This window comes from Marasmius oreades, chromosome 10 (genome assembly GCF_018924745.1).
Source record: "Marasmius oreades isolate 03SP1 chromosome 10, whole genome shotgun sequence".
NCBI lineage: Eukaryota > Fungi > Basidiomycota > Agaricomycetes > Agaricales > Marasmiaceae > Marasmius > Marasmius oreades.
This window is the reverse complement of record NC_057332.1, coordinates 1,550,130-1,562,859: the sequence shown is the minus strand read 5'-3', so window position 1 is coordinate 1,562,859 and position 12,730 is coordinate 1,550,130. Positions and strand designations below refer to the sequence as shown.

At 48.6% G+C, this 12,730-nt stretch overlaps 3 protein-coding genes across 3 annotated transcripts; 1 reads left to right on the top strand and 2 right to left on the bottom strand.

The window, feature by feature from the left end:
* Positions 1 to 931: 931 nt before the first annotated feature.
* On the bottom strand, positions 932 to 1,735 carry E1B28_002590 (uncharacterized protein). The gene is made up of 3 exons (XM_043159519.1): positions 1,428 to 1,735; positions 1,118 to 1,375; positions 932 to 1,065 (listed from the first exon to the last, which is right to left on the bottom strand). Exons 1-3 carry the CDS (start codon positions 1,710 to 1,712, stop codon positions 961 to 963), a joined length of 648 nt encoding a protein of 215 aa, XP_043003122.1. The 5' UTR covers positions 1,713 to 1,735; the 3' UTR covers positions 932 to 960.
* An 8-nt stretch (positions 1,736 to 1,743) lies between these two features.
* Positions 1,744 to 3,140, top strand: E1B28_002589 (uncharacterized protein; the record flags this gene model as incomplete). The annotated part of the gene is made up of 8 exons (XM_043159518.1): positions 1,744 to 1,768; positions 1,823 to 1,933; positions 1,984 to 2,111; positions 2,165 to 2,385; positions 2,432 to 2,623; positions 2,684 to 2,767; positions 2,825 to 2,899; positions 2,965 to 3,140. The coding sequence occupies exons 1-8, from the start codon at positions 1,766 to 1,768 to the stop codon at positions 3,138 to 3,140; spliced, it is 990 nt and encodes a 329-aa protein (XP_043003121.1). The 5' UTR covers positions 1,744 to 1,765.
* On the bottom strand, positions 3,117 to 10,990 carry GLT1 (glutamate synthase [NADH]). The gene is made up of 17 exons (XM_043159517.1): positions 10,208 to 10,990; positions 9,926 to 10,137; positions 8,481 to 9,867; positions 7,128 to 8,428; positions 5,374 to 7,073; positions 5,127 to 5,311; positions 5,011 to 5,071; positions 4,790 to 4,951; positions 4,512 to 4,726; positions 4,400 to 4,452; positions 4,269 to 4,343; positions 4,026 to 4,210; positions 3,897 to 3,976; positions 3,755 to 3,839; positions 3,407 to 3,698; positions 3,284 to 3,345; positions 3,117 to 3,220 (listed from the first exon to the last, which is right to left on the bottom strand). The coding sequence occupies exons 1-15, from the start codon at positions 10,888 to 10,890 to the stop codon at positions 3,642 to 3,644; spliced, it is 6,441 nt and encodes a 2,146-aa protein (XP_043003120.1). The 5' UTR covers positions 10,891 to 10,990; the 3' UTR covers positions 3,117 to 3,220; positions 3,284 to 3,345; positions 3,407 to 3,641.
* Positions 10,991 to 12,730: the final 1,740 nt, after the last annotated feature.

Below are 12,730 nucleotides of genomic sequence, written 5' to 3'. Positions count from 1 at the left end.
GACTGCGGTTGCCCTGCTAGCTACGCGCTGCGGAAGAAATTAACACGGAGAGGATACCCAATCCCGAGTAATCACAACTTCAACCTTCAATAGAACTAAACGCCGCTGAACGGTGCTACTCCAATCCTCAACCACCGCTGTAACTCCCTACTAGAAACCACGAATGGCAAAGGAATTGGCATGGTTTGCAGCGGTCGACCTCGCGCCCAAGAACAGAGGGTGAAGGCAAATGTCGAACGAGTACCGTTGGAACTTGGACGGCAGTAATCTCATCACAGGAACTAAGAGCTCTTCCTAGACCCCAGTGAGCTGCTCGTTTTATGTTTCATTAAGCAAGTGACTACAATGAAATTGTCAAAGTCACCTCGCCGTCCAAGGTTCTACATGAGTCGGCCAACGTAGTTCCGAAGCGGTAGTCACAAGGGGAGTTGTAGGTAATGGTCAGCTCCTCGTCTTTTTTGATATCACGAATACCTGACGACTGTTTTGGCCTCACGCAGATCAAGGTAAGATCTGAACGTGTATGGAAGCCTGTGCTCTAGAAGACGAGCCCTCAGAGGGGCGGCGAGACGTTCACGATAAAAGCCGCTGGTACTATTTCCCATCGTGTACGTTACTCGTGACGGTGGCGCCAAATCCGGGAAACAGAGCCCAGAAGGCGCCAAGATTGGGGGGAAACCAAAGTTGATACATACCGTGGTTAAAGCTCGGCCAAAAAGTTTCGATTACTCGCGACGAGGAAAACAAGCTGACCTGCAAAGTGAAGGATTTTAATTGGTGTAAACTCACCCTCTTTTAGACCACGAAACTTGATAGCGACCGTTTCTGTGAAGCGGTTCAAGCTAGCTTCGCCGCCGTTTGTAATAGGTCGCAGAACACGCAGGAAAGTTGTTGATTGGAGGAAGAGATTGCAAGATTGCGAATGTGAGGGACATGATCGAGAGCAAAGAGGTTACATTCCTACTGTACTTTCATGACAGAATCTATTCGAGCGGCCTGTATACGTCTTCGCAAATTTCCTATCACAAAGACGCCCGCAAACAAAGTAGACAGGACATATTGCATCTGATACTCATTTAGAGGACACTCATGTGAAAGAATGGGGGCAGGCACTCACGCCAACAACAAAGCCTGTTTTATGTTTTTGACAGAGTCTGACTGTGTACAACGACTCGAAAGCGTGCAGTCCAACGACGAACTTGAGACTATATTCCGGAAAGCGACCGACGTACGAGGCGACTAGATGCGCTGGAACCAAGAACGGAGATGTGCTGTCTCTGGGAGCATAGGCCAAATAGGCGAAGAGACCTGTGAGGATGATAGCTGGAGTGAGCGTTGGCGGATATGCAAAGGTGTTGATCGTCGGTGCTTTGATCTGAACGGTCGGTCAATGACACCGATTGAGAAACAGATAAAGTGGAAGACACCATTCCCAAGCCTTCCTGAGCCACCGCCTTCATTTCCAACAGCCTCGGCTTGACATCGTCGTACCCGGACAGAGGTGGGTGGATCGCGACTCGTACGTCCTGCTTTGAGCCGCTCTTGAGAAGACAACGGAGAGTGATGGCGTTGGAGTCGATGGCGGTCATTTCAGCACTCGTTATCGGTTCAGCGACTTTCCCAAACCATTTGGCGTATGCGACTAGCGTGTCCGGATGACTGGACATGTACATCCGGAGAAATGTCGATTTTTCAGCAACTGGGTCAGCCATCGTTGGCGATCGAAGCAAGTGCGCGCGCTTCTCACCTTTGCTGTAACCACGTCATGGTAGCTAACCCACGCTCTGCCCTTCCACCCCCATTTTTTGACGACACCTTGTAGCACAACGTCAAACGCGTACCTCTATCAGAAGACGCCTTGAAAGCAAAGCAGACTCGGGAACACGCTCAACTCGCTCGTTATCTCAATCTCACCGACACCGTTCTGACCAAAGTGCGTAACCTCCTCGCGATCATCCATTCATCCCTTACACTCTCCTCCAGAGAAAAAACAAGGATTACTCAAACGATGCCTTTGAATCCACCACCGCCTTATTACGCGACAACCCCGAATTCTACACCATCTGGAATTACCGTCGACAGATCTTACTCCGTGGCATCTTTCCACAAAGGTTCATCGCAGTTGCCATCTTTACAATAAATAATGATAACCCCCCATCCCCAGTTCTGCCGTCCAAATCAAGGATATCCTCATCCAAGAGCTCTCCATGACCACCGAGGCCCTCCGCCGCCTTCCCAAAGTCTACTGGATCTGGAACCATCGTCGATGGTGTTTAGAAGCCATCCCACAAGGTCCAGATGACGATCCAACACAGTGGAAACAGTCTGTCTGGAACAAAGAGCTATACGTCGTCGAGAGAATGCTCGACACTGATCCTAGGAACTGTATGTGATACCCTTCCCACTAATTAAAAGTCTTACATTTCCCCAGTCCACGCATGGAACTATAGAAGATACGTCCTCGCCAACGTCGCTCATCCCAACTCTGAAACACACGAACTCGCCTATACCACCAAAAAGATCGAATCCAGTCTCACCAACTTTAGCGCATGGCACCAACGCTCCAAAGTGCTTTCGTCCCTGTGGGCCAAAGGAACGCTTTCGCTTGACTCTAAAGAGGAAGGTTCGTATTCATATCCAACCTTGATCGATTTACACATCACCTCAATGGCCCAACACACAGAGTTCGATCTCGTCAAAAACGCCATCTTTACAGAACCCAACGATCAGAGCGCGTGGATATACCATCGGTGGCTCATGGGCCTTGGTAACACCCCCTCCCCCTTCCGCAATTCCCATTTCTGGCGACTGACTGCTCTTTCAGGTGCTGATAAAGAGCTGTTAGAACGGGAGATATCAGTGATACAAGACCTCTTGGACGAACAACCAGATAGTAAATGTACGCCCCCTGTTTCATCCCCTACTCATAACCAGTCCCCCACTAACTCCCTCCTCGCTCCCCAGGGGCCATGGATTCTCTCGTACACTACAAATCCCTCTTGATCCAAACAGGCCCCAACGCAGATAAACTCACTCTCACCAACGACTGCTTAAGGCTCTTAAACGACCTTCGCACTATCGATCCACAGAGACGAACAAGATATGATGATTTGGGGGCCGTATTAAAGACCAACCAATGATAAATTGTATACAACAACGAAGCTTTATGCTCATGTATGACCCATTTTAGCATTTGCACTCTCCAGCCTTGCATCCACAGCTATCACAAATCACAAAGTCATCAGTTCCAGCACTGTAAACAAGGGGGTACGTTCTAACTCACGTATCACCGCAGGTACAGCTGCTGTTGCCGCAATTGGCATGGTCAATGGGGACTTGGACACTCTATACGAGAGTGGTTTTTGAGTAATGGGGTAATGACGACGACGACGACCGGAGAACTTACGGTGAACATGATGATGATGATGATGAAGTAGTAGTTTATGAGATATCATTTCCTCGTTTGCACCCCCTTTTTTTATACTCCTTGGTATTTGCTGCTATTTGGATCTCTCATCGATTGATCTGGACCTAGCCTAGCCACAAAATCACTGATATCTGCCATGGGATCCTAATAACATTCGATACAAAAGTAAATTACATGCATATGATCATGACCCCCCCTTCTTTTCGGCGCTCCGTTACACCTCTTGCGCATGCAACCCACGGGACAATTTCGTAGGAGGAGGAACAAACGTCTTTCGGGACATCAGTAAACAAAAGACCGGCAAAAAAAAACACAAGGCATCCATACCCTCGTTTTGATACCCCCAGCAGTAGGCAACCTCGTGTTACCACTCAACCACGCGTCTACTTCCGCTGCAGCTCCTCGACCCTCGCTATGAAAAGGCACAAGGCATAAATAAGGCAACCCATCAACCCATATCACAACTCACTTGATTCCCCATACGATAAGCGACTGTCCACGACGACAATCACCAGCAGCAAACACTCCTTCAACATTCGTAGAGTATTTCTTTTAAAACAAATAAGTAACGAGCCTATGCAAAAAAAAAAACACATACTTTAGGCGGTGTCTGAACATTCGACCTCGCATCTTGCTTCACTCCAAGCGCCTGAATCACTTCCATCTGCGGTCCCAAAAACCCAAGTGCAAGGAACACCAACTGCGCAGAAAAGAACTTCTCCGATCCCGGAACTTCCTCCATCTTCCATTTCCCTCCACTATCCTTGGTCCATTCCACACGAACTAACAAAAATTTCATGTGAGGAGGGAGAATCAGGTGATAAACTAAAAAACGGCTTACCGGTATTCAAACCTTTCAATTTTCCTTCTTCGTCAACGACAAAGTCTTTGGTCGAAATACAATATTCTCTCGGGTCTAAAACAGTCCTTCTTTAGTATCCCATTAGTAAAGGAAATCAAGTCTAAACACACCACTCCCAAAATGCGCCGCAACCTCCGTATGTCCATAATCAGTACGGAAAATCCTACGAAAACCATCAACCATCCACCACGCAATCACTTATAAAAAAAGACCAATACATACCGCGGCCACTGCGGCCAAGGATTATCCCTCCCTCTCCCATGAGTAGGTTTAGGCAACAACTCAAAGTTCGTCACCGACTTGGCACCATGTCGCATAGCAGTCCCAATACAATCATTCCCCGTATCTCCTCCTCCAATCACAATAACATCCTTCCCCCTAGCACTAATATACGATTCATTCTGTAACTCCGAGTCCAAAAGCGATTTAGTGTTCAACTGCAGGAAGGAAGGAAGGATTAAGAAACGATATTCTTCACAAACGAGATTTCTACACATTACCTGTAAAAACTCCATCGCAAAATGAATCCCATCCGTGTCTCTATTAGGAATCTTAAGATCCCGAGGCCACGTCGCGCCAGTACATATCACCAACGCATCATTATCTGCGCGTATTTCCTCGACGTCAATATCAACTCCAACATGAGCATCGGGAATGAAGGTCTAGGATAGTATACGTTAGATAAGAACCCCAGTGGGTCAATTTATAAAAACCAACTTACGATGCCTTCCGCAGTCATAAGATCAAGTCGACGTTGAACTACACCCTTGTCAAGCTTCATACTGTCATCATCGTCAGATACGGTAAAAACGTATGCGCCACAACACACACACTTACTTCGGGATCCCGTACATCAACAACCCACCCATACGATCATTGCGGTCATAGACAGTCACTATATGCCCAGCCTTATTCAGCTGGTCAGCACATGCCAAACCTGCCGGTCCAGAACCTATAACAGCCACCGTTTTCCCAGTACGGAACGACGGTGGGTTCGGAGCCATCCAGCCCATCTCAAAGCCCTTAAAGTGACAATCGTCCATCATCAGTCTAAAACGAAGACAAAAGAATAAAAAAAACTCACTTTATCAATGATAGCACACTCGATACTCTTAATCCCAACAGGCTGCTCGTTAATCCCAAGAACACAAGCTCCCTCACAAGGAGCAGGACAAACACGTCCAGTAAACTCCGGGAAGTTATTCGTCAACAACAATCGATTCAACGCATCTCTCCACTGTCCTTTAAACACCAAATCATTCCACTTTGGAATGATATTCGAGATGGGACACCCTGTATCAGATTGGCAGAATGGAACACCACAATCCATACAACGAGCAGACTGGTATTTCAATTCATTCTCAGTCAATCGCGTAGAAATTTCCTTCCAGTCCTTGACTCGTTTGCGTGGCGGTCGGTAAGCTTCGGCAAGGCGCTTGTACTTCATGAACCCTCGAGTCTTGTCCAACTTCCCAAGTCGCTGTTTAGTAGTAGACTCGTCCACCATGGAATCCTCCAAATCGACCACAGAAGGTTCGTGACGCTTAGATAGCATAGCATGCGATTGAGGTTGAGAGCGGTTGGGGAGTAGGATGTCCTCCAGACCTTCGGATGCAAGGTCAACCTGGCTGGCAGTTCGAGATGGAATCAAATCAATGACGCTAGATCGGAGTTTCTCCTCTTTCGCTCGAGCAGCCTGTTCCTCCAACACCCTCTTATAATCAAGCGGCATCACACGTACGAACAACGGTAAAAGATGATGGAAGTCATTCAAAACTCGGTTGGCCACTTCTGAGCTAGTGAAGTGCCGATGGTCCTCGATGAGACTCCGAAGCGCAGCAATCTCCCGGGGATCAGTGACTTTTCCGAGTTCCACCATCTCCATGTTCACCTTGGAAGTAAACGTATGAGCGGTATCGAGGACGTAAGCAATCCCGCCACTCATTCCAGCAGCGAAGTTACGACCAGTTGTTCCAAGGACTACAACTCGCCCACCTGTCATGTACTCGCATCCATGGTCACCAGTCCCTTCAACTACCGCATTCGCTCCAGAGTTACGGACAGCAAATCGCTCTGCAGCTACTCCCCGAATAAAGGCCTCTCCCGAGGTTGCACCATACAAGCAAACATTCCCAATAATGATGTTTTCCTCAGCCTTGAAAGCGGAGTTCTTGGGAGGGTAGACGATAAGACGACCGCCCGAGAGACCCTTTCCAACATAATCGTTGGCATCTCCTTCAAGCTCGATGGTGATACCAGGAGCGAGGAAAGCACCACAAGACTGACCCGCAGAGCCCCTCATCCTAATATGAATAGTATCTCGAGGAAGACCTTCTTCTCCGTAGAATTTCGAGACTCGATATGACAACGACGTGCCGAGCGCACGATCCGTGTTGACGACGTCACATTCAATATGAACAGGTAAACCCTTGGTAAGCGCAGGCTCAGACTCGTCGATGAACTTGTTGTCAAGACGGATATAGAGCTTGTGATCTTGTTGCCGTACACGGTAAGTGGCTGCACCAGGTCGCATCTGCCATGCTGGTTTCAACACGGCAGACAAATCGAGGTGAGCGGTCTTTGTCGTCCGCAACTTTTCGTTGACTTTTAACATATCAGCTCGACCCACCATCTCATTGATAGTGCGGAATCCGAGCTTAGCCATGTAGGTACGAAGTTCTTCCGCTAGGTAATAGAAGAAGTTGATAACCTGTTCAGGTTGTCCGGCGAACTTGGCACGTAGCTGAGGATCTTGCGTAGCAATGCCGACCGGACAGGTGTTGACTATTGGAACACATTAAGCTTTGAACAGAAGATGTGGAAGCTAGGAACACATACGATGGCATTTTCTCATCATGATACAACCCATAGCAATGAGAGGAGTAGTTGCAAACCCCCACTCTTCTGCTCCAAGTAGACATGCAATAGCGACATCCCGACCAGTTCGAATCTGACCATCAGTCTGGACAATCACACGTCCACGGAGGTCGTTGAGGACAAGTGTCTGATGTGTTTCAGCCAAACCAAGTTCCCAAGGAAGTCCAGCATATTTGATGCCAGTCCAACGAGAAGCTCCGGTGCCACCGTCATGCCCTGATATGAGGATATGGTCGGCCTTGGCTTTAGCCACACCACTGGCAACAATGCCCACCCCCACTTCAGATACGAGCTTGACAGACACACGGGCACGAGGGTTCGCACACTTGAGATCATATATCAACTGTTTGAGGTCTTCAATGGAATAGATATCATGGTGAGGAGGAGGAGATATGAGACCGACGCCAGCAGTCGAATGACGAGTCCTCGCGATAGAGCCCGAAACTTTATGGCCCGGAAGCTCACCACCTTCTCCAGGTTTGGCACCTTGCGCCATCTTGATCTGGAGTTCATCTGCATCCGCGAGGTAGTTCGAGGTAACACCAAATCGTCCTGACGCAACCTGTTTAATAGCGGACCGCATAGTATCCCCATTCGATAGAATCTGAGACCGTTCGGCGTCCTCACCACCTTCACCAGTGTTCGACTTTCCACCAAGACGATTCATAGCGACCGCCAGGGTAGAGTGGGCCTCCATTGAAATGGACCCATACGACATGGCACCTGTCACGAAACGGCGAACAATTTCGTTCCACGGTTCGACTTGTTCGATAGGAATGGGTGTGGCGTTCTCGTATCGGAAGTCTAGTAGACCACGAAGGTGAACGGAGCGCGTTTGTCCATCGGCATTGCGCGCATAAGCGTCATAAGCTTCCCGGTTTCTTTCTCTGACAGCATCTTGCAGGTTCGCAATTCCGACCGGATCATTGATATGAGCCTCTCCGCCGTCTCGCCAATGGTATTCTCCTGATTCTGGCATCCCGGGAGGGATGATAGTTTCACGAGAAGGCCAACCACGCTCGTGCAGTTCGAAAGCATCCATAGCCAAGAGGTCAAACGTAGCGCCTTGCACACGACTGGCTGAACCGATGAAACACCTTTCAACAACATGCTGGTGAAGACCAAGAATCTCAAAGATCTGAGCACCCTTGTATGATTGTAATGTTGAGATACCCATCTTGGACATGACTTTGAGGATGCCGTTGTCGACGGAAAGTCGGTAGTTGTCCATGAGGTCCCTAACGGTCTTCCCCCCCTTGATTCTGTCAAAGATGGATCAGCAGATTGAAAAGGAGAGGACCGTGCATTACTCACAAGCCCTCACGACCAACTTTGTGAATCGTTTCCATCAACATCCAAGGGCAAATGGCGTCGGCACCATAGCCAAGAAGAACACAGAAATGGTGAACTTCCCTCGCTTCAGCCGTGTCGATCATAAGTGCAATCTTAGCCCGCTTCTTCTGTTGCACGAGGAAATGGTGAACACCTCCACAAGCGACCAAAGCAGAGAGTGGCACGCGATTAGGTCCAGTAGCACGATCTGAGAGGATAACGACCTTGACGCCATCGTCTATCGCTTGTGTCGCCTCACTGCACACTCGCTCAAGGGCTAACTGGTAACCAGGTAGACCCTCTTCCTTGGGGAAGGTGATGTCAATGGTTCTAGAGGGCCAAGCGGCATACGCCAGCTTGAGATTTTTCATGGCGTTCATTTCCTCGATTGAAATGACAGGAGAGGGTAATAAGATACGATGACACTGCTGAGGTTTCATCTCAAGCAAGTTGCCCTCGGGGCCCACGTAGGCTTCAAGGGACATCACGATACTCTCTCGGATGGGGTCAATGGGAGGGTTGGTGACCTGGGCGAAGAGCTGTCGGAAATAGTCGTAAATGAGTCGGGGTTGAGTGGCCATCGCAGCGAGGGGTGCGTCATTGCCCATAGACCCTAACGCCTCCTTGCCATCCGAAACCATGGGCAAGATCAGCAAATTCAACTGCTCGACAGTATAGCCGAACGCTACAAGTTTGGGATCGGTGCTGAGGGTATAATCATCGAGCACCGGCTCAAGGTTGGCTCCGCCGCGAATCGAACGCTTCACGATGTTAGGAACGTGAAGAACGTGAGATTCTATCCAGGAAGCGAAGTTCTGTTTGGCGGCAGTGGTACGTTTGAGCTCCTTGTCATCGACTATCCTCCCCTCAAGAGTATCGACCAGAAGCATACGACCAGGCTTCAAACGCCCCTTCTGGACGACCTTCTCAGGTGGAACATAAAGTACTCCGACCTCGGATGCACAAATCATGATATCATCGCTAGTGACAATAAATCGACACGGTCTGAGGCCGTTTCGGTCAAGATTGGCCCCGCAGTATCGCCCGTCACTAAAAGCGAACAAAGCAGGGCCATCCCAAGGCTCCTGAAGACATGCAGCCCAGTTATAGAACGCTTTCTTGTCAGGCTCCATGTTTTCGTTACCTTGCCAAGCCTCAGGGATGAGCATCATTACTGCCTCCGGGAGAGAAACAACTCCATTGACGACGAGCAATTCGAGCACGTTGTCGAAAGCAGCAGAGTCGGAGCCACCAGTTTCAATGATAGGATAAAGAAGGTCCAGCAACTCGTCTCCAAAGTGCTGTGAAGAAAGGACACCTTCTCTCGCATGCATCCAGTTTTTGTTCCCACGAACTGTGTTTATTTCGCCTAAGACGTGCGAAGTGAGTACGGTTTCTAGAATCAGGTTGAAACGGTTAGAACGTACCATTGTGAGCTGCCCATCGCATGGGTTGAGCTCGATCCCAACTGGGGAAAGTGTTTGTCGAGAAACGGGAGTGCACGAGGGTAAAATGAGACTTGTAAAGGACATGATTCAGATCATGGTAGTAGTTGTACACTTGCGGAGGTGAAAGTTGGCCTTTGTACACGATGTTCTTCGTCGAAAGGGAGCAGACGTAGAATCCCTTAGCGAGAGTACTTTATAACAACGGAAAGTCCAGAATTTGAGCTCTGATTATTGGCAAAGGAGAACAGAAAAATCACCGACATAGTATGTGTGGCATGTTTTCGTAGAACGTATAGCTGACGTTCAAAGTGTTTGGCATCGAATGTGCCACCTTGACTTACACTTCCGTCGCCGTAATGGGCGCGGAGGACTACGAAAGGTTGGAGGATAGTAGGTTCCTTGCTACTAGCTGCAGGTCCTAGGATTGTACCATCAGTCGGCACCTCTCTCCACCCGAGAACTCGCAAGCCGAGATCGTTGGCAATCCTCGAAAATATAGCTTGTTGGCTCTGAAGTTGAATAGGATCTGCTTTGAAAAAAACATTCCCAACTGCATACTCGCCGGCATCGGGTAAAGTGCATTCTATTTCTCGCTCTGCTTCCCGAACAAAGAAGTGGTGAGGTATTGCGGTCATAACACCTGCACCATCACCATCTCTACTGTCTGCTCCAGTCGCACCTCTGTGTGTCATCGCGCACAAAAGCTGACGTGCGTCAGAGACGATCTTATGGGCCGGTTCACCTTTTACATGACAGATAAAACCGACACCGCAAGAATCTTTCTCGTTCTCGTTGAGGTAGAGACCCTGGCTTGCTGGCAATGAGCCTGCCCATGAAGTAGGATCGCGTTCGACGGCATGAAAACTGGTGATATTTTCTGCAGAAGCGTTGTCGGAAACTAGTGGTAAAGAGTCTGAAGATTTGTCGATAAGAGCGCAAGCCATGAAAAGGTAAAAAGATTATCAAGGCAAGAAGTTAATCTTTGTACACAGTACAATGCTTTTGGGGGGCGTAGACACTCGTAGGAGATGGTCAAGGTGAAAAGGACGAATTGTGTTGAAATTTGACTCCTACGCCCTACACGGATCAGCGTTATCCGTAGCCAATCAGAATCGTTCCGATATAATCCTCATCTATTCCTGCAGCTCCCGGACGGTTCGGAGAACACGGCATTCCGAAGCCAAAGCTGCAAGCGAAGGGCCAAGCACTAATACTGTAGTTCTTCAAACCCAAGCATCCGCTGACAAAAATTCCACCATACTCTGTCCACAAGCAGAGTGAACACCACACGAGGAAGGCTGGGCCGCAATGTCCAGTAATACTTACCCCGTGTTCCCTCTTGAGATGAATACAAAATAACAGATAACAATGGTTTTAAACTCTTGGCACAATTTTCCGAACCGATATTGATCCTTCATCACTTTCGGCCGTCACGAAGTGGCGCGCTCTAGTTGTGTAAAAACGGCCCGCGATCTGGGCCTTCAGTTGAAGAATGCTCAAGTCTGAATGTGGAAGACGGGGGGAATCCTGATCAAGATATTTTCCGTCAGAAAAGTTCGTATTCCTCAAGACTGATTCTTACCATTTAACAGATATGGTTATAGGTACTTACGTCCAACGAGGAGTCGGTGAGAAAATTCAAACACAAGCGTGTATTGCTTGTATGAACACTTGCATGCACATCGATGCCGTTGTCGGTCTGGGGTCTGATTCATCTGTCCGATTTTTTGTGAGCGCTGGTGAGGTGTGAGAAGTCGTGCGGAGAGCAAAGATAGTTTTCGTCCCTGACCAACCTCTCACACTGTCCTCGTGCATGCTTCTATCGCACTCGCTGAGTCAGAGAGATCTCGAAAGGTCTAGCTTATGGTTGAAAAGAAGTTCTGAACGTAAAAGAATTGACGACAAGGGGAGAGCAGCCTGTAGGAGAGGGAAATAGCACCTATTTGCAGCCCTCAAGAAGACCCGCCCACTCCGCGGGTAAATATATGAATGTTCGCTCATCTAGATATCGTATCCTATGTGTGCGAGGGGACAGAGCCGAAGCGATGTCTGCCATTCGTCAATAACGACAGTGAATCACAAATCAAGACAACGCCTTATAGAAACTTGCGGAAAGAATAAGAATCCTACAGTTCAACGATGAGGGTGTTGACGAGTCGAGTTGAGATCCAATCTTGAGTGGACAACATCGAGAATATATACTTCTCCATGATGGGGAAAGATCGACTGCCACAAGCCTGGTTGCAATTAACCATGTCCATGAACCCTTTGAGTCTTGACCGTTCAGTCTCTTCGAGATAACATAAGTAGAGTACCAGCATGATGTCGAAGGAGGACCATCTTTCAAATTCGAAGCTGTTCATCTCATCCTTCCTATCCAACACCACACTCACATTCCCGTGCGCGAAGCGTACAATCTTGCCTTTCGTTGTGTGTGACCGTTTCAATTTGGAAAGAGGGCGGTTGATCACGGGACCGTGTAGCGCGTCACCGCACGTTCGAACTTCGCGACTCTGGGTCGAGCTCGGAGTGGTATGTTCTAGGCAACGAGGTAAAAAGAGTTCTTCGGAGTGCTTGAAGTTGCGAAAACCACGGTGGTGAAGTGGCGTCGACCATATTGTCTTAATCAACTATGCATGAATACATTCTCCGCTGTCAGAGACGTGCTGGGTTTCTCGTACGAGCTACAGCCAGGATTCGGAATGTTGATAGCGGTCGAGAATCGTGGGCAAATACAAGACTTTTTGGGTCCAGCCCTCCAGTATTTTTATCTTCAATCGTAGA

Bases quoted from the DNA above. Each gene is read 5' to 3' on its own strand.
- E1B28_002590 (XM_043159519.1), bottom strand. From the start codon at position 1,712: ATGGCTGACCCAGTTGCTGAAAAATCGACATTTCTCCGGATGTACATG. The intron at 1,376-1,427 runs GTGTCTTCCACT...CCGACCGTTCAG, and splicing joins CTCAGGAAGGCTTGGGAATG to ATCAAAGCACCGACGATCAA. The intron at 1,066-1,117 runs GTGAGTGCCTGC...AATGAGTATCAG, and splicing joins AAACAGGCTTTGTTGTTGGC to ATGCAATATGTCCTGTCTAC.
- GLT1 (XM_043159517.1), bottom strand. From the start codon at position 10,890: ATGGCTTGCGCTCTTATCGACAAATCTTCAGACTCTTTACCACTAGTT. The intron at 4,453-4,511 runs GTATGTATTGGT...TGGTTTTCGTAG, and splicing joins CCTTGGCCGCAGTGGCCGCG to GATTTTCCGTACTGATTATG. The intron at 4,344-4,399 runs GTGTGTTTAGAC...GGACTGTTTTAG, and splicing joins TGCGGCGCATTTTGGGAGTG to ACCCGAGAGAATATTGTATT.